Source organism: Oreochromis niloticus, linkage group LG20 (genome assembly GCF_001858045.2).
Source record: "Oreochromis niloticus isolate F11D_XX linkage group LG20, O_niloticus_UMD_NMBU, whole genome shotgun sequence".
NCBI lineage: Eukaryota > Metazoa > Chordata > Actinopteri > Cichliformes > Cichlidae > Oreochromis > Oreochromis niloticus.
This window is the reverse complement of record NC_031984.2, coordinates 26,260,857-26,281,325: the sequence shown is the minus strand read 5'-3', so window position 1 is coordinate 26,281,325 and position 20,469 is coordinate 26,260,857. Positions and strand designations below refer to the sequence as shown.

Genomic DNA, 20,469 nt, shown 5'->3' with positions numbered 1-20,469 from the left:
ACTGGGTGTCACTTCTGACAGCTAAGAACAAGAAACTGAGGCTACAGTGTGCATGGGATCCCCCAAAAAGTGGACAATGAAAAATAGGAAAAAACATGATCTCCAGTTCTGCTGCAACATTTGGATAAGTAGGATCACAATTGGGCATAAACAACATAAAATGAATTAAAATGTATCAATGAGCCTTGTATCAATGATTTGGCTTGTTGGTGGTGTAATGGTTTGGAGGATTTTTCCCCTTAGTACTCAGAAGGGGTTCAAATCAGTACCAGCAAGATATAACTAATGAAGTGGCCAGTGAGTGTATGTATATGTATGCATGCTTCTGGACATTTATGGCCAGTGTGGTCAGATGAGATAGCACTTGATAACTTTGAGGCAAAGCCAGTATTGTGCCATTTAGAAAAATACACAATAACAACAATATAGTGTCATTTATGTGCTAAACTCAAGATACTCTGAGGGGTTCAAAGTTTCACATTACCCTTTCTGCTTCTGTAAATTCTTAAAATATTTGTTTTGAAAATCTTTTAATTAGATTTTTTGAATTTTTCAATTTAAATTATTACTCCTAGAATTGCAATAAACAAGTACAATTCTTATATCAGGTCCAGTGATTCAAGTAAATCAGTAGCGCAGTTCATTAAAAACAAACCACTGAAATTAAATGGACCTTACCTATGGACATTAGTTTTCTGGTGTAGAACTGACAAAAGCTGCAGCAGTGAGCATTTATAAGACATCTTATGAATCTTGATGCAGGCATCTTGATGTCTTTGACACTGGTGCCTGCATTGCATTATCTAACCTTAACTTGGTTTAATTTGCCTAAACTTAAACAAACTGAGGCGGAAAGATGCACTTGATATGAAACTACTTCTGTCTCACTTGACTACAGGTAACTGAGTCTGTGCCAGTGAAACACTGCAGAAGTCAAAATGTGTATAAAAAAAAAGAATACGTACAGACGCCAAGAGAACAGCTGCTTTAAAATTCAACAAACATTTATTTGTGAAGTCCGTGACAAACAGGAGGCAGTTTTAATGTCATGTTTTACAAGCTACACTGGTTGGATAAAACAAAAAAAAATCACCAACCCCTTTAAAAATCAACTTGGATCAAATTTTCTCATCTTCCTATTAATGTTTGCTGCCACATTTTATTCTCCACCAGCTTGAAAATGCTTCTATGTACAGAAGAAATGCTCAAGTGCGGCCTATAAAGGGAGAGAGCTACATACGTCCACAGTGACCTGGCTCAGATCAGCTGTTGATATTCAGCTTTTCTCAAAAAAAAGAAAGAAAAAGAAGTAAGGACAAGGACAGAGTACAGACCTTTCTTTTCAAGTTGCAATACAAGGGACGTGTTTTCTTACTGTGTACTCATTTTATTTTGCTTTCATAGCATTCCCCTTTTATTTAAGAATCAAGCAGTATTAAAAAAAGACAAGAGTATAGGCTATATAAAGCGAATATACAGGCAGTCTCTAGGTAATAGTTTAGCCAACATTATGAACAGCTAAATATTCACGTATAGATTCCCAGCATGTAATGATCATAAGAACAGATGGTACAGATTAAATGGAAACAGATTTAAAAAGCTGGGGGAAAAAACAAACACGTCGCTTCGACAGGCTTACAGACACACAGGGAACAATAAGACTTGCGGTTTGCACCATGCAACCTGTAAGAAGTCATCTGTCAATGGCTGGTGATGTGTGACCTGCAATCTGTTCTGTAGTGGCTGAAATGCCTCGTGCTTATAACCTGAGGGGGTGGAGCATAAGGAACACCTGATTGGCAGGTGAGAAGGCTGGAGAGGCAGAAACAACTGACCGAGGAGGTCAGAGTCAGAGAAACTGGAGACGTTTAATTTTTTCATGGGACAGTTGACCTCAAAATGAAATTCATGTCTGGCCAGTGGAACCAGAGGAAATAGTTCCAAGTAGTTCCTGCAGGAAGTTATTTATTTAATGAAAAGAGACATTTATGCATTTATGACAAGTTTTTCCAATCATAATTTGTCTCTTTAAGCACCACAAAGGAAGAAAATTTATTCTTATTATATTTAACAGAAGGCAGAAGACATTTCTCCAAATCTTACAATAAGTTACAATAAAATAATCTAGACAGGCCAGAGGTAAAATATATTCATTTCATTTTGCGGTGAACAGTTCTGCTCATAGAAAACCAGTTTGTAGTAAATGTCAGCTAATATTAATGTCCAGCTCTGACATCCTGCATCTTGTATTTGTTCTAATAAAAATCAAATACAATAGCAAAAGTATGAAAATACAATAAGTTATTATCATGGTTTAAATTAACACAAACCAATTAATTTGGTTAACTCCAGTATTCCCTGTTGTTTGGCGAATGCAGCAACGTGGCAGTTATATGCACGTGCTTTGAAGATGTGCCAGGACGTCATGCTGTCCGTCATGTTACCTTGAAAAAAAACCATTGAACTAAAATGTAAATTGGTCCACATTATCATTCAGCTGTAGGTCTGCACACAAAAACCCCTCCTAAGGCTGCGTGTCATTGAGAAACTGCCGGACATGAATGCACAAGATGATAAATTAAGACGATTAACCTAAAGTCCAGGTGTAACTATGTGTGGTGTCATCATACAGAAAGTACTTAGGTGGAGCCAAACATTTGCAGAAAAATAAGCCTTAATTGAACCGAGACATCTTTGTAGAGGAAAGGCACTAAAGTTACCTTCTTGTGGACAGTGACCATATAAGACAATGAGACTATAAGGCTAAAATGTCCAATGATGATCAATATGTTGAAGAAACCCGAATCAAAGTGTTTAATGACACGTGTCAGAGGTAGAACAGATCCCGGTAAACTTTCCATCTAGAAATTTTGTTTCACTCATGTCATCAGGAGTTTCAAAATAAAAGCTTAAGCATTATTTCAGTAAAGAACAAAGTCTTCCGGCCTGCTTATGGCATCCATGGCACTTTCACCTTTTTACGTGTTGGAACCTGAAATTCAGTGGAAAAGGTTTCGAGAACCGATCCAAGACCGTGATTGATTTTGTAGCTGTGGAGTATGTCTAAAAAAAAAGATATAGTGGCAAAGTCTCATATTAGTGCAGGATAATAGTTCCTTTGTGGTTTGAGCCTATTCATTCTAGTGTTTAGTGGGGGAGACTGTGGGATGACTTAATCACTGGTTTGTGGCCGTTTCAGACTTGCCACGGAGATTAATTTCCGACTTAGTCTGCTCTTGTTAGATTCGCCACAGTGTAAGAGCTTCTGCCTTTTTAATGGATACACAGACCTCTCGTATGAGGAGCTCACTGAATGGAAAAGAAGCGCAGCAGTTTTATCAATGCTCATCATTACTAACATGTCTACACAGTCATCAGTGTAGCTAGCGGGTACAATAGCGAGTCACTTGACTGCTAACTTAGTCACAAATGTGTCAAAGCCAGTTTTAAGCATATTTAACCTCATGACTGGAAAAAAATGTAATACAGGATTTCGATAGATAGTTGCACGAACCTCACTTTCTTGCCATTCGGAGCCTGTGGTATCTATTTAATATGTCACAAGTCTTTCCAGTATTTATTTATCATTCTTGGTCATGTTTCTGATCAACAGCACCAGTATCTTTTTTTTCTTTTTTAGACCTTGCTCCCTTTTTATGCTTTTCTCTTATTAACGATATGTTTTAGGATTCAGTTCATTTCCTGTATGTGCTTCATAGACGTAAAATAACAGCGTGAGGGAGAGTAGAAGGTCTACAGCAGTTCAGTTATTCTTTTGTAATGAAGAGTCAGCATCGGCAGTTGGCCAGACGTTTATACTAAAAATTGCTGTTGGCACAGATTTCCACTATCAGTGCATCCTTCCTGGAAAGCCTTAAATTATGGAAATGTCACGGAATGTCGAAAAGGCTTGACTTTTCAGCGCACTTGGATGCACGGGGTTATTAGTTTTCGGTGGTTTATCCAATCAGACTGCTTGGGTAGGACTGCATGTTGTGTAATGCTGTGGTTTAAAAGGAAAGAAAAAATCAGTCTAGCCTTGTGGTAATTGGGTCCGTAGCTTTTGAAGCAGCGCCTGCTTTCATGCAGTTGGGTTTGTACCAGTTGTGAGGGTTGGAGAGGAGACAGCAACATTTAGACTGTGGGTTTTCTTCGGTGTGTTATTTAAATACACGCACTGTTTGTGTAATGCCCTATTTTAAACTGCTGAGTCATTAGAAGCCGAGAAACGCTGGTCTACTGCTCAAACATGAAGTGAAAGAGTGGCGTTAGAATAGATGGATAGAAAACCGAGTGGACTGCCTTGTCAAAGGGCAGCAAGCCCAGAGCAGACTTTACACTGAGTAGCACCATGACAGAAAGACTAGAAACCGGCAAAATTTCAGTAAAACATCCATAAAAATAAACATAACTAAACAAAAATAATTTACTCTCCATACAGTGCAGATAACCCTTGATATAAAAGTTCTGCTCTTACATCTGTTTAAGTACTTTATGCATTGTAATTACATGCATAAAAACAACCCTATTCATTTAAAAAAAAAGGCCTGCTGGGTTTGCAGTTTTCTTTAACAGAGTCCAGTTTTGGTGTGAGCTGACTAGTAATAAGTGATCTGACAGGCACTTTGAATATCTGTTTATTGATTGGAAAAAGAAAGACATGGCAAAAACAACATAGATAAAAGCCAAAAAACCAAAATGTTATTCAAAACCCTGCCAAATATGTTTATGATTAAATTACATTATTTTCTAATGTTCAATCCACTAAAAAGTATCACTCCTTGATGCTTCTGTCGCGAATGAAGGATGCGAATATAGCCTTCAGAAATATATTTTACATTGTTGTAACTGTCAGTTAAGGGGAAAAAAGGGGACATATGTATAAATTAATAATATATCTTTAAATTAAAAAAATCTAATACTAAATAAATAAAACAAATCTTTGAAATTATTTCATGATGAGTAAAAAATTACAGTGCTGCTGATAGCTTGTTTACAAAACTGTATTTATGCTACATTTTTAAAAAACGTGTATAGGTTTCTACACTGCGCCACCAGTGCAGCCTTACAATGCAATGCAGGCATGTGTTAGAGAGCAAAAGAGGTTAAGGGTATTTTAAAACATCTGCCCTTCACTAGAAAGGGATTTATGAACTAATAAACCAGAAAACTGACATGACAGCCACACACATCTGGCATGACCTCAAATAAAAAAATGGAATGCAGAAAAGACAGTAAGCAGTTTGAGCCCAGCTACACTGTTTCACTCATTCTTTAGTCTGCTGTTGAAGCTGCTTCAATATCACGTTTTTAAAGATTTATCGAAAGGTTCCTTCCAAAACCCAGCAGTTAGTATATGGATGGATTGGATTTGTTTTGCTAAGTAAATGGAATGCATTTAATGTGATGGTTTTGCCTCCGTCTGTGGCTTATTAGCTCCGGTGTAAAAAGGTCAATTGTAATTGGTGCATTTCTATCCGATGCCATGCTCTTAGACTTTGGAATGGTCCCCAGTTAGTGTAACCAACTGAAATGTGTCGGGAAAGTGTGCTGTAGGACTGGACACCATGTCTTCATCACACCATCACTGAAAGGTTTAAGGAGGAATCTTGACATCAGTGAAGGTAGATCTCGATGATAAGAAACAGGCACTTTTTTTGCCTGCGGAAAAAGAGTCAAACCAAATGATAATTTCCCAACTGGACTGTGGAGAATAACCTACGCTTCATCTATGAGGTTTAAATTATGGCTACAATGCCAGAAAATCTCTTCGTATTTGTGGCCCAAATTCTTTTGGAAACCAAGCCTAAGAGTATTTTTGTTGCTTAGGTTTGCTAAGAAACAAAAAATAGTAGGAGGTCGTCTCTGAGATCACTTAAAGCGAGAAGTTTCTAGCAATAAGTGCGGTCATGCTGAGATATGCATCCCAACAGTCTTTAAGTTCTTCCTTTTAGGAATGAAACGCCATAAACGAGTCCTCGACTTAAAACAGATGCAGACCCATGTTGGAGACACTCGCTGGAATGTTACCGTGCTAATCAATCTAAGCGGGATAATTTTCCAGCACAGCTCGTGTGTTAATCACAAGGTTCGGTGAGTAACTGTCTCTGCAGGTACCATCTCTGGAGAAATCATCACAGCTCTTAACCAGATTGCATCTCGGAGACTGATGGTTTCAGAGTTACGTGGAATACCTCTGTGAAGAACGTCTTGTCTGTGGTTGTATGTCTCCCACAGAAACTTTCGCACTTCATTCCATATTTTCTTCACCTTGATTGTTTTTATATCTTAATGGCTGCTTGCTCAACAGCACGGTGGCAGGTTGATGTCATCAAGCTGGATCTTCCGTTCTGTTGTAGTACCTGTCATTGTGCAAATTTGATGGGATGTTTAGTAGTTCCAGTCCTGACATCGTTGTTTTATTTTGTAGTGTCTCTTTAGGTCATCGTTAGTTCTGTCACGTATGAAAGCATGTGTCTTTTCTGCTCTGCTGGTAGTTTGTATTGTTTAGATCTGATTAGGAGTTTTAGTCCCCCTGTCCTTGGCATTAGAATGGTACAGTCCAAGACAACTGATGCATTGCTCGGTGTGTTTCTTTTATGCGCATGTGGCAGTAGGTTTTTTCCAGCAGTCTATGCAGTGTGCTATCAGTGTGTGTGTTACGTTTGGCAGTGTGCCTACATGGCAGGTTTTAGTGGTGTGTGATGTGACAACAGTGAGTGTTTTCATGGCAGTAGCGTCTGTGAAGAATCGTTGTTTGCTTTCTGTACGTATGCGTGTCTTTGCGTGCGGCAGTAGTGTTGTCACTCGTTGTTGGTGTCCGCCTTCTCCTCTGTTGTAGGCAAAGACTCTTGTGGACGGTGCTTGCAGTGACGAGTGGATGCTCTTGATGGTCGGGCAAAGCAGGCAGACTGGGCGGCGCAGTCGCAGGGTGCATCCTGGGATATGAAAATAGGTGTGTTATTTCTCCAAACATGGAGGTATGAATGTTTTTCCTATTACATACTGTGCACAGTTTTTAATTAAGCTAAACTGTTAAAACTGTACCGAGGCAAATTTAGCCTTGTGTCAATTGCATGTTTCCGAAAAAAATATTGGGGTTTGGAAATTAAAATGAAGAAGAAAAAAAACAGCATTGACATGTTGAGCTTTTATTATTGGTCTAAAACAACACAACACCAAGGTATCCTACATGGACCTCACCTCTGTCCCTGATCCAGCAGCAACGGCGTTGCTCATGGTTTCCTTGCCTCCTCCCATGATGCTGATCATCTCCTCCCCAGCTGTCTGTCTCATAAACCTCTTATTGACGATTCTGGTCACGCTGTCGTTGCCTCCACCCAACCCAGCCAGTGTGCCAAGTCCCCCAACAGCCACTGACACGCACTCTGGCTTGGGCTCATCAACGCTGGCGAAACCCGCCAAGACACCCAGACTTCCAAGGTTGCCGAGAGATTCTCTTTGGGCGCTTTCCCCAGACAGGGGGGCTCCTCCAGGCCACGGCTGCTGCAGACATTCCTGAAGAACTCCTGGACCACGCCACCATACCGCTGAGAACTGGGGTCTGGTCCACACACCGCCGCCCCGAGGGTTTTCCTGCGGCAGGAAGGTGCCGAGCTGGGCTGGCAGTCTGGCTTGGTCCTGATGCAAAGTGAGATCAACAATGGGTATGGCACTAAACAGGATCAGCTGAGAGCTAGAAGCGTGCTTGATATTAAAAGCATTTTCAAGATGTAATGAGCAGGAATTACTACTCACACCAAAAGGTTGTGCACTCCTTTTCCTTTCTAGTAATAAATTTATGCAAATGTTAAAATCTCTTCCTAGACATAGAAGGTTCATGTTTCACACTTGAGGTTTTCCTTCCTTGCATACTGTGTTTTTTTTACATTCTTTTTAAAATTTCTGTTAAATATTATTACAGGTGACTATTGTTTATCTTGCCTCTTTCTTCCAGTGGATGCTTGCTTAGTTACTGTTTAACAAGCTATAGTGTGCTCATGTGCTCACTTTAGATAAGAAGGAGAACTGTAAAGGAAGCAGCTCAGTTTGGGACTTTCCATGCAGTGGGAAAGTTCTGGGAAGCGGCTGCTCTTTAAAACATTTGCTGTTAGCAAACACACGCCTTCTCTGAATGTCGGCTTAGAGGGAGTGAAGTTCTAAGAACAGATGTTTTTATGCACTGAGTGTTACGTACTTATTATTCAAAATATCAGCCTTTCAAAATATATGGCTCCCCTCCTTGAGCCTAGTTCTGCGAGAAGCTTCTTCCTGTTAAAAGGGAGTTTTTCTTTGCCACTGTCACCAAGTATTTGCTTAATGGCAACTGGAGCATTTCTCTCTATTGTAATATTGTAAAGTCTTTCTGTGTAAATTTCCCTAAGATAACATATGATGTAACAAGTGAGGAGGAAAAGCACGCAAAAAATAGAAAAAAGAAATTGCACTCACGTTAGCAGAGTATACTCTTACTATTTCTCATTTGTGCTTCTTCTACTGTAAAAGATATAAAATATCTTTCGATGCAGCTTAGCAACCACCTGGTACAGCTTCTCTCTCTGACATCTCTATCTGTTACCTAAACTAAAAGTTAACAAGACTACATAACCCTGTGTCCTTTTTTTAAAGTGACAGTTTTTATTGGCACTTAATACTTTGGACCATCACAGAGTTGATGTATGTGTAGGTTTGTTAAGCGCTTACCTATGTCACCCTTCCACAGGGACTCTGTGCTCCCAGTGTGTTCCACGACACTGAAGAGGCTGGAGAGGCCATCAGTGAGGCCGCTCAGGACGGGGCTGTCCCGGGTGGTGGTGGAGCGAGCCCAGGCCGAGCCTCCACCACCACCAATGGGTCTCTGCTGGAGGCTCCATAGGCTGCGGTCTCTGGAGGAGGAAGCCCCATCCAGTCTGGAGGTAGAGCCTAAAAACAAGGCAACAGTGTTAGTCATCTCAAAACTTGAAAAGTATACATAAATAATCATCATCATCAGATTGTGGATACAAGCGGCGGAAATGGGCTTCCTCCGAAGGGTGGCTGGCGTCTCCCTTAGAGATAGGGTGAGAAGTTCAGTCATTTGAGAGGAGCTCAGAGTAGAGCCGCTGCTCCTTCACATCCAAAGGAGCCAGTTGAGGTGGTTCGGGCATCTGACAAGGATGCCTCAAGGGCGCCTCCTGGGTGAGGTGTTCTGGGCATGTCCCACCAGGAGGAGGACCCGGGGCAGACCCAAGACACGCGGAGAGATTATATCTCTCGGCTGGCCTGGGAACTCCTTGGTGTTCCCCCGGGCAAGCTGGAGGAGGTGGCTGGGGAGAGGGAGGTCTGGGCTGCTGCCCCTGCGACCTGGAAGAAGATGGATGGATGGATGGACATTAATAATCATAAAACAAATTTACCAGAAGACACTCTGCGTTGTAGTTTTGGTGATCCGTATTTGGGCGAGCAGCACGGCCTCTCGATGCGGCTGTGAACTTTATCGAGTGATGTGGATATCTGCCGAGTTCTTGCCGATGCCAAAGAGGAAGTGGCTCCTGAAGAGGGACGAGGAGACCAGACTTTGGAATGTAACCCGGTGCCTCTGCTGCTGGGAAGGTTCTCGGTTTGAAGACCAATGCTGACGTACTGGGTTGCAGTCTGTGTGGACCTGGTGGACACAGCAACTGCCTGTGTGGAGAAAATAAATATTTATTGATAACAAGCAAAAAAGTGAACACCTATTGGAATCAAAAAACAAACTTGTTTTCCGTTTAATAACTAACTGAGAACCTTAATAAAAAGCATTACCTGACTCCCAGGTTCCTTGCCAGATTTTCTCTCCAAAGATGAAGAGCGAATGGCCTGTCGAACACAGTTGGTCATTTCCTTCATGTCGTCACTTAGATTGGCTGAAATCTCTCCGATCTCCAGGGTGTGATAAGGAGAAGAGGGCGACATCCCATCAACCACGTTGTTAGCCGAGCCGCTAACTGTGTTACTGATGACGCTGGGCATCGATCTGGCAATGCAGCTGCTTCTGCTCTCCAACAGCTTCCTGTGCTGGTTGGACAGGGAGCTCAGCCACTGCTCATAGGAGGACGAAAAGGAGGACGCAGATTGACGCTGAATGTCCAGGGTTTCCACTGCAGCTACGCTGGCATCTGAGCCGTTCACCTCCAGCAAGAAGCTCCCATTCTGAGTGTGCTCTGGCTCTTCGGCCTCCTGGTTCCTTCTCCAGTGATCAGTGCGTCTCACGGCTGGAGGGCTGTAGTAGATCCGGATGCCGGTGCGGTCTGGAGCAGTGTAGCTCCTCTGCACAGGCTCCAAGTCCAGCTGTGATCCTACTCGACTGCAGGAGCCGCTGGGACCGTCCCATGTTTTACAGGTGTCAACGATCTTAGGGGTCTGAAACAAGAGACAACAGAACAATAAGACAACTTTCTACTTACTTGGCTAAAACATTACAAATATATACAGCTAATTAGGTAAATACAGTGAATAATATACTATAAGCTCCATGGCTCCATAGCTCTGTATAAATAAGCTGTTAACCTCATTGGTTAGGCAGGTCCAATTTTTTCTGGTGTTGTCGCCCAGATCTGAGGGAATGAAAAGAGGCGGGGCAGCAAGCTGTATTTTCTCCCCCTGATTGGCTGTTCCGTTGACCTCCGAGCACTCCAGCTCTAACGTGGACTTGATCCTTTTCACCAATGAGCTGATGAGAAAAGAGGACGTATGCTTAGCTATCAAGAAAACACACTGACACCATTTTTTTTTAAATTAGTAGAGTAATGGGCTAAAATTGATGAACTAGCTGAAATTGATCTATTACTGTTACCTTGGTGACCCTGTTCCGTTAGCAACCACTGAGTCCGGAGACGATTCACCGCTTGGTGGCTTCGACTTTAAGAAGGAAGGAGATCCAGGCTGTCAGTGAAAAGGAACTCGCTGGATCTGCTTTTTAAAGAGCTTATTAGCATTTAAATAACCTGCATCATCTGCACAAATTATTCCTGTAACAGTCTTTATTTATAGTTTTTTTCACACCCGAAAGACATCAATAGGTTATTCTGACAGGAGAAAGCAGAGACCTTGTCTGGTATAATATGTCTGTGGCAAACTGTATCCAAACACACACACACATGCACACACACAGAAGGTAATGCTGAGTCAGTGTGTTTCACACTTGAGGAGTGATCGCACACTCGGGAGCTAATTCTCCATGGGTAAGACAAAAAATGAGAGACAGTAGGAGGAAGAAAAAAAGGACTTCTGCAGGTGATGTGTTGTACAGATGTACCGGTGGATTTTCACTTTCAGCTGCAAGGCAGGGAAAACAAAATTTATTTATAAATATATAAATAACATGTGATTCCAAGAGGACTTAATTCTCAAGTAATGTTAAAAAAATGCTACTAATCTTTACAGAAACTGGCCTGATGGGGGCACTGAAACCAAATGTCAGAAATCTGCTCTGACACTGTAACACAAGCATATGAGGTCTGTGTTTGACAGAGTGCGACACAGACACACAAATGTGCACACACACTGAGGAGATTTAGACAAAAGCAGGGAGCAGAGTGAATAAAACAAAAAGACAAGTTGTGTCCTTTCCAAAACTCCATGTTTCAAATAAAATAGGATCACTTGCTGTAGAGGAGGAATGAATAACAGAATGTTGGAAAGGAAAGAGAGCGAGAAAGAGTGGACACACCAGTCTAAACATCTAAAAAACAAAAAATAAAAAACTAAAGACAGATGATAGGGTCCTGTCTGTGTGTCTGGATTTTAATTTCTGCCTTTGTGTTTGAAGGAAAGACCTTTAACGACCACTGATGCAATCCCTCATCATCCTTTCCCAGACATGCTGCAGGAGCTTGGCAGTGACTGCGCTGGTGTATAATCAGCAGATATGACTGACTATGTTTTCCCGGTGAGCTCAGCTCAACCACAGCAAGGCAGTCACACAAGCGAGGGTTCTCCTTACTCACATCATGACATTACCAGCTGTGTGGTTAAAGTCGGAATCAACCAAACTTGTCTGAGATAAAAATAACAACCCCAAAGATGGCAAATGTAGTCATCTAAACTTTAAGCCTCGGCGGTAAACATGACCTGCTCAGCATAAATGAGTGGACTTAGTTTCCGAAAGACATCTTTTTAAAACATTGAGACCAAAAATAGAGCTGACAAGACATTTAAGCTGCTGCAAAGCTTGCAAGAAAAACTGAAGTTGTTTGAGAAGTCATAATAACAAATAGCCAATAACCAATACATGATCAGTGTCCTCCTTATCTCTGACACGCACCTTCGTCCTTTTAGATTTTATCATCACAAGATAAGCTTTGACATTTCTCTCCCTAACACAAGCCCACCCATCATACCTTCCCCTGCTGCGCAGTGGCCTCTCTCAGTCGCTGCTCCCACTGAGCTCTCTCCTGGCTGAATCTCTCCAGCAGCTCCAGCTTCTCTCTGCCCCAGTTCCTCTCGCCGATCTGGAGCTGATTGGTCCACAGGTAGGTTAAAAGGGAAAGGCGAGAGGAGGTGGATGAGGAAACAAACTGGATGTGATGTTGAAATTATGTGAAAGTCTCCATCTATTATTATCTATTATTATTATCTTGCCTTTTACTTTGCAACCTAACTTGATCACCGACTTTGCATACAAAAGTAGTTGTTTAGATTATATTTAACATGCACACACTCACATTTGTGTATTACTGTGGAGATAAAGCAATAAAGCAAGTAAGTAAACTCCAGAAGAAATAACAAATAACACTGATTTGTACACCAGTTAGAAAGAAAACAAAAGGAATATTAAATGGAAAATTAAATGATGTAATAACACTAATAATAATTATGCATATTTATTTATCTAAATAAGAATGTTTGCATTTCCTAGGGCTGCATCTCTCTAATCTCACTGCAAGGAAGAGATACAAGTGAAAGAAGGAGTGGTGGAGCCAAAGCATCAGGGGCTGAATCACGGCCACCCTGCAGAGCCAATGATGAAGCTTGTCAGGAGGCTAAGCATAGTCATATAGCTGAGGTTACATCCAATAACTACTATTTTTCTTGTAGTCCTTTATTGCAGAACCATCACTCAACAATTTTCTCGGGTATTACCTGTTTAGTTAGGTCCATCACTGCTGCGTAGGACTCAGCCAGCAGGTGCTGATGTTCTTCACGTTCCCTCTTCAGTGCCACCTTTAGGTCTGGAGGGTCCAGTGCGTCGGTGGAGGACATGCCTGTCACTGATTTGCCGGCTTTGGTCTCGAGCTGGAAAGTCAAAGGAGACACAGTTAGCACCAAAATATACTGATTTTCCTCAAAGTTCAGGGAAATAGTAAGATGGCAATGGTGACTACTCCTTATCTCAGTAACAATACACTCCAGATCTGTTCAACACTCCATCCCGACTACGCTGGGATTTTTTGATAGCTTGCCTTCTTCCCATAGTGCATTATGGTGCCAGATGTTCATCAGGCAAGCGTTGCAAAGCAGCCACCTGATGTAAAAGAAAATTGGCTTGATCAGATCAGGTCACCTTCTTCTATTGTGCCATGGTCCAGTTCCGCCCATTGTTGGTGCTTTCGGCGGTGAACAGAAGTCAGCATGGGCACCCTGACTGGCCTGTGGTCATGCAGACCCATAAACAACTAACTGTGATGCACTGTGTATTTTGACAGCTTTCTATCAAAACCTTTTTTTTGGCAATTTGAGCCACAGTAGCTCATCTGTTGGATTGGACCACATGGGCCAGCCTTTGCTCCCCACATGCATCTGATTCACCAACGATGAATTTTGACACCTTCTTGTTATATATCGATAAAGACGTGGTTTGAGGACCATTAGAATAAGTAACTGTTTTTTTAGAAGCTAGTCCTAGTAAGCTGCATAGGCAGAGATCAGCCTCACTAACTTAAATGACAACAAACACTGAAAATGACAATAATGATAGTCTGCTTTTTCCCCGAGTTCAAACTTTGTAACACACACAGTTAATGGTCTTTGTCAAGATTCAAACTGTGACTCATTTTGACCACACTGAGATTTGCAATTGGGAAGTTCCAGCGTGTCTCCATGTTTCATCCTCCTCTATTTCTCCGTTGCCATCGCTTCTGTCAGAATTCCTCCCCGCTATTCATTCTCTCCTCCTCTCTAAAGCTTTCTCACCCCACTCCCCGTCTGCCTCACCTCTTCTCCCTCTCTCCACAGCTTTCTCGCCCTCTATTTTGAGCTCTACCACCCCTTTTTTCACTCTCCATAAATCTGGCCTTCTGTCACGGAGCCTGTAGGTGGGATAGCTTGAAATTTTTATGAGCAGTCCCGCTTCTTCTTTTTCTCTGTCTGCGCCTCATAGCTCACCACACGGCCACACTGCCGGTCCCATCAGTTTGACAAACAGGCGCACACACAAAACGCACCCACCCACACATCTCCGGACCTATCAATCCTCCTTCGATTCATCCGTACATGGTGCTAATGGAACTGTCAGGCCATCGCACATGCTAAGCCCAACTCCATGTCTCCAACGCAAAGTAGTATTTCTTGTTAATGATGAAGACGGCCTAACGAGCCCCACGTCTTAACGAGGTTTACTACTGAGCCGGTGAGGGGGAGGCTATTTTACAGGATGACTGGCATGTACTGGTGCATCAGAGCCATCTGGTTCATGACTCGTTACCAACAAGTTGGCAAATTCAATTTATTCAACTAAAACTTTAATAATGAAACAGAAGAGTTGATTTAATAATCAGAGAATGAGAGAGCTGCTCTCGGCCACTCCTTTATTCACAAGGCGTCCACACAGCAGGCAGCTCTGCATGTTTGATTTAGAAGATTTCATTTATTTATTTTTTAGACCAGATGCAACCCTAGAGGGATCAGTGCCTCCTCCCAGGATCAAACCACATATGTCCTGCTTGGTAGGCAAATGTGTAAATCACTACATCGTGGTTTATTAACCACAACCCCCCAAAACACTTCAGATCATGCGTAAAGAATCGGTTTTGGTGTAAGATTGTTTACCTTTACATTTCGCACATTCATCATGCGGCTTTTGAGCGGTTTTATTCAATGTTTTTTTTTCACTTAATATTCAGTCTCAACAGGTGTAAACAAATATTTTTTTAGAAATACAACAATGGCCTCATTGTGTATATATGTGCTATTTTCATATTTACTAAACAGCAAAGTTATCTATTAATAATTACCTTTATCCTATACCAGTTAGCTGTTAAACTAACTGATGTCTCTGTGGACTGTTTGACATCACACATGGAAACAAAGCAAAGACGCCTCTCCACCAAACAGCTCTTGTTGCTTGAATCAAACCAGACCTTTGAACCTATTATGCTTTTCTACTGAATTCTAAGTAATTACATATACTGATGTCAGATTCTGTAATAAGAATAAGTAATGCCAAAAGCCAAACGCTCAGGCTTCAGAGTGCTCTCAGTTATATTTCAGACAGTTTTTTTTTCTTTTCTTGGCTCTGCGTGATGTCTGTGAGCATGTGCTCTTCAAACCTTCTGACTGCAAAGAAGAAATCTGCCTTGGGGGTGGGGCTTTAAAGTAGGAGGAGCTACACTGACTTGTTTAAGACAGATCAACTAAGGGGACGGCTGGATGTCTTATTTTAAGAAAACAAAACAGTTTGTCTTTTACTTATGAGTTGCACCTGCTTTTGAGTGGCACATTAAAGTGTCGTTTGTCATCTTTGCTTCAAGAGCGAAGGGAACTCAACAGATTTGATGAACGAGCGATCAGAGCTTCCTGCTGTGCGCTCTGTCATCACGGAGATTGCAGGCGTTCATAACGTGCCCTACAGTCACTCAGTACGGATGAGTGATTAAGAAAAAAACAAAACGAGACGGCCTTGTCCTGCATGCTTTCGGGGTTCTACATATGCTTTCTACCTCGCTGACAGTGTTTGTGTATTGACGCTGAATGGCAAAGCTAATTCGCAGTCGAGCTGTTTGACAGATAGGACGGAGTTTGAAATTGACTTGACTCGTCCAATGAAGCAACAGCTGGAGGATTCACTGCGTGTTGCCAGGAAGCCTTGGCACTGATGTGGTCGACTGGTTGCTGAATGTGCGCACACACACTCACACACATGCAAGGCAAATTGATGGCATACTTTACAGTGTGCGTTGCTGGCTGAGGAGAGATTGGTTCCAGCTGTGGCATCTCAGCCAGGGTAACACATACTTTGTTTGTAAAGGGCAGGAAGGGGAATAAGGGTGTAAATGTGTAGCACAGATGTTCGTTTGTCATTCTGAGAACATTTGCGATAAGGTGGAAAATGTTCAGATGCAATAAATGACTCTTAAGTGTGCGCATGCTCGGGCAATGCAATAAATTGCCTCAACCGTAATGAATCACAGGCAGGTGGAGTCAATCTTTGATTAGACAGCAATCGCGTGTCAGTAAATTCAATCTTGGGAAGCAACCTGCAGCTACGTCACAGTGCTCTCATCTCCAGCTGCCAATCAGGGGACACCAGCGCGAGACCTGAATCTCTCTCATCATGACAATGATTGATGCCTCCATCGGTCTTTGTGTGGATTCTTTTGTTTCTTTACAGGCGGGGACCAAATCAAGTATTATTTTAATCTCATTTCAGGTCAAATGTGGAGTTTGGTGCTTTTCCTGCATGCCTTTGAAATCACTGTGTGCTTTTATAGGTTCTAACAGAAAACTGCACATGTGATGGACTTTATTTCCAAACTGTATATGTAACTTAATGACCGTTTACAATTTAACTTATAACCGGGTAGCAATTACCACATGCATCGGGAAATAGAAAATATGTTTTTGCAAACTTAGATCAGGACCAAAATAATAATAATCGTCCTCTGTGGGCCAGACAATGACAGATGTGTCCGTGTGTAAAGTGCTTTGTAGAACCTAGCTAAGGTTAAAAGTCACTATATAAGCACGGACCATTCACCATTTAATTGCTTAACATTAAGAGGCCTCTCCGTCTCCTCTCATTTATCTCTCTTCCTTCTCTTTCCGTCTCAATTACTGGGCGGTAACACAGAGCCAACGTTCTATCTCAGAGGCTGTTAATTAACAATATTACCGCCTCGACTGCTGTTATGAGATAGACGGAGAGACAATGAGAGAGGAGAAGGGGGAGGAGACATTAAAACCATTACTTACTGCCTGTAGACAAGACAGAAAGGCGCAGGAGGGGGGAAGGGGGGGTGGGGGGAGTGGGGTGGGGGATAAAAAGCTCAAATGGACAAACACAAAACATGCGACAGATGGAGAAGATGAAATTGAACCCTTAGGATGCCATTAATTTTAAAAACCACTTGTCAAAAAGACTATCGGCCACTTCAAAGCAACGCGTGGCCCAGCTGGTGTACAATAACTGTATGGTTATACAAAATGCTTGTGACAGAAATCACTCAGATTTAGAAGTACTTCATTTTGACCAGGGGGCATTTCACCTACACTTAATACTTCCACTACTTCATTTTTTCTTTGTTCAGTATTCTTTTCGCTCTACTCAACAGTCTGAGCATGAGTAGCTCATGACTGTTAAACGCCAACATCTGTCTAATTTGCACTCATAGCAGTAGAAATTAAACCAGCTGTTTACAGGACAGGAAAATTGAACCGTTACGATGCATTTTCTGTATTACTGGACCTCATTAACACATTTTTGTTTAGCGTCCTAATGATCAGTTTGGAAACTTCTTTACAGTAGCAGCACTTCTTCCTCCTTACCTGTGTTATGAGGCTCTTTAGTTCGGTCCTCTCCACTTCCCATGATGCCTTGGCCTTTGCGAACTGTTGAGTGAGTTCCTGTGAGCCTTGTCTCTCTTGTCGCAACTCTCCGCTTAGGTCCTGCAGCGCGACCTTTAGGTCTGCCAAAGTGCTGCTCACAGCGCTCGACTGCAAGGGAAACATAAGTAATCCACATAAGCGTGTGCAAGTATGCGTGTGCGCGTGTGCACGAGTTTCACTTGTCCCACCTTTATAGTCGGGCTGAGTGGCTGTTCGTCTGCAGGAGCTCTCTTGTCAGTCTGGTGAGTAGGGCTCGGCAGGTTCTCCTCTTCCAGTAGCAGGTAGAGATCTTTCAGGCTGTTTATCTAAAGAACCAATCACAGAACAGCAACACCTGAGATCACATATTCCAGTATTTTAGAGGAAACCTAAAGCTACCAAGCTAAATCTTGAAGCTTGGAAATTTTAAAGAAGAAGATTACACACAGACAAGCTTCATATAAATCAATGTTTCTGCTCAAAACAAACTGAACTATGGACCAGCTTCCACAGATTGCAGCTTCCACTCCCTCGTACCTCCAGGACGTCCTTCCACTCTGTGTCTTTCTTGCAGCCAAGCCTCCACTGTTTGAGGAAGCAGCGTAGTTTGAGGCTGAGCAGTAAAAGGGCCTGTTTGAGGTGCTGCGACTCCTGGACCAGCAGAGTCCTCTCCTGGCTCCACAACTTCTTCTGAAGCCGCGCCTGGAGACCCAGACTCTGCAGCTGGAAGTCTCGTCGGAGCATGGCTTTCTGATGCTCCTCCTGGAGCTAAGAGAAACAACAGTAAACACACAGTAGCCCAAGCAGTCACCAAATGCCCATTAATTCTTTCAAAACACCTAAATGATGTTTACTTATCTACAGTAATATATAATATATAATTTGTTAAATCTTTAGATCCAGTCAGAACAGATCACTGAGACAATCAACTGTATTCAAGGGTGCAAACTGACCTGTGTGAGTTTAACAGCAATTTCTTTATGACCCTGCCTCTCTTTTTCCAGATCCTCCTGAGTTCCTCGAACCGACTCCTCTGCTTCTGAGAGCCGAACCTGAAGGTCGCTGAGCTGCATGGAAGATGTGATAGAAGAGGGAGGAGCCATTAAAGGAGGCAGGGGCAAAAAAGAAACAAAGGAACGGCAATCGCAGTTAAAAGGGAAACATGTTGGTAGGATAAGAGATGAAAGTAAGCAATCAAAGAGAAGGATGATGAATAAGATAAATGGACGCCGTAATGGGAGGTAAGTGGTCAAGAAAGCAAATGGAAAAAAGTAAGAAACAGCCAAGAGTGAGCATCCTAATCCATATTATGGTAGGTTTGTGATACAACAGCCTTTAAATCACACATCAGCTGTGGCGAGCTGCTGTAGGCCTACACACACACACACACACACACACACACACACACACACACACACACACACACACACACACACACACACACACACACACACAGGCTTGATCTCATGCTCTCCCCATGCCTCATTTGGCTGCTGAGTGAGTGCGATCCATCGACCTGCCTCTGTACCCTTAATGTCCTGTTTCACCCTCCACTGGGCTCAGCTTCCGCCCTCCATCACCCTCCATCGGGGGCACCACGCGGCCTTCACCTTCAGCTAGAAAAACTACTCGGAAACTCTGTTCCAACAGTGACTCACTCACTCTGAAAAGGTGGCAGCTGCCCACGGAAAATGCGCTACAACATCAGAGGCTGTTAATAGCAGAGCAAATCTTGTATCAAGGTCTGGGAATAATTTCACAAACTCATCACACTTTTATTCTTTTAAATATGGTGATTTTAATTGGAATGCAATGCTAAAAAGCGTTTTCCAAGTATTTATTAGCCTTTTAAGAGCTTTTCTTTATTTGTGGGATCAGTTCCACTCTCATAATAACTGGATGATGTGTCTTGTTTAATCGGCTGAAAACCATAATATAAAAGCAGCATGTTATTAGTGGTTTACAGTTCTTGATCACCAGCAGCTGTGCCTATACACTGACTTAAGTCCCCTGATGGAGTGACCTCATGTGTGATGGCAACAAACCAGGTAAATCTTCCTTCCCACTGTTGCCAAGTGCCTGCTCATAGGAGACCATCTAATTGATGGGGTTTTCTCTCTAATACAGGAGGGTATTTCCCCCATAGTATAAACAGCCTTGAGGTGACTTTTGTTGTGAACTGGTGCTATATAAATGTAACTGAGTTAAAAGTATGGGTGTAATGAATGTAATGCTAATAGGTGATTTTTTAAATATATTTTTTGGTCAGAGCCATTCTTACTGCTTCATCCAGCTGTCTAATCTTTATGCTATGCACACAAACAGTGAAACTATTTTTGGTTAGCTTAGCTTAGTATAAAGACAACAAACCCAGCTCCACTGCCTGTACAATATAAACAGTGCCATTTATTATTGTACAGCATGCAAGTCCTGACCCATCGGTCATGTTTTATATTTTATATTTTATAATTGGAAATGGGAGCAGCGATTTACTGAAACGTGCAGACAGACATGGAAATATGCTGTAATTTATTATATATTTGTGCGATTCTAATGAGCTTGAAAGCCAGTATTTGGTATGATCACCTTTCTCTTCAGCACAGTCTGAACTCTGTTAGGCAGCTTTCTTGTAATTTCTTAAGTAGGAATATTTCTCCAGGCCTCTTGAAGGACATTCAAAGCTCTTCTTTGGATGTTGGCTGCTTTTTG

The 20,469-nt window shown here is 42.2% G+C and overlaps 1 protein-coding gene across 2 annotated transcripts in view; it reads right to left on the bottom strand.

Annotated features, from left to right (window-relative positions):
• Window positions 1–986: 986 nt before the first annotated feature.
• The window catches only part of mtcl2 (microtubule crosslinking factor 2), an 86,972-nt gene continuing 67,489 nt past the window's right edge, over window positions 987–20,469 (bottom strand). For both annotated transcript variants that reach the window (XM_013277643.3, XM_013277644.3), the window contains exons 12-24: window positions 18,714–18,827; window positions 18,298–18,528; window positions 17,970–18,086; window positions 17,722–17,889; window positions 13,102–13,254; window positions 12,360–12,476; window positions 10,814–10,878; window positions 10,528–10,690; window positions 9,784–10,380; window positions 9,396–9,663; window positions 8,704–8,922; window positions 7,204–7,641; window positions 987–6,938 (exon numbers count right to left, since the gene is read on the bottom strand). In XM_013277643.3, the coding sequence (XP_013133097.2) occupies window positions 7,403–7,641; window positions 8,704–8,922; window positions 9,396–9,663; window positions 9,784–10,380; window positions 10,528–10,690; window positions 10,814–10,878; window positions 12,360–12,476; window positions 13,102–13,254; window positions 17,722–17,889; window positions 17,970–18,086; window positions 18,298–18,528; window positions 18,714–18,827 (2,451 nt within the window). In that variant the 3' untranslated portion in view covers window positions 987–6,938; window positions 7,204–7,402. The remainder of the gene's footprint in view (window positions 6,939–7,203; window positions 7,642–8,703; window positions 8,923–9,395; window positions 9,664–9,783; window positions 10,381–10,527; window positions 10,691–10,813; window positions 10,879–12,359; window positions 12,477–13,101; window positions 13,255–17,721; window positions 17,890–17,969; window positions 18,087–18,297; window positions 18,529–18,713; window positions 18,828–20,469) is intronic.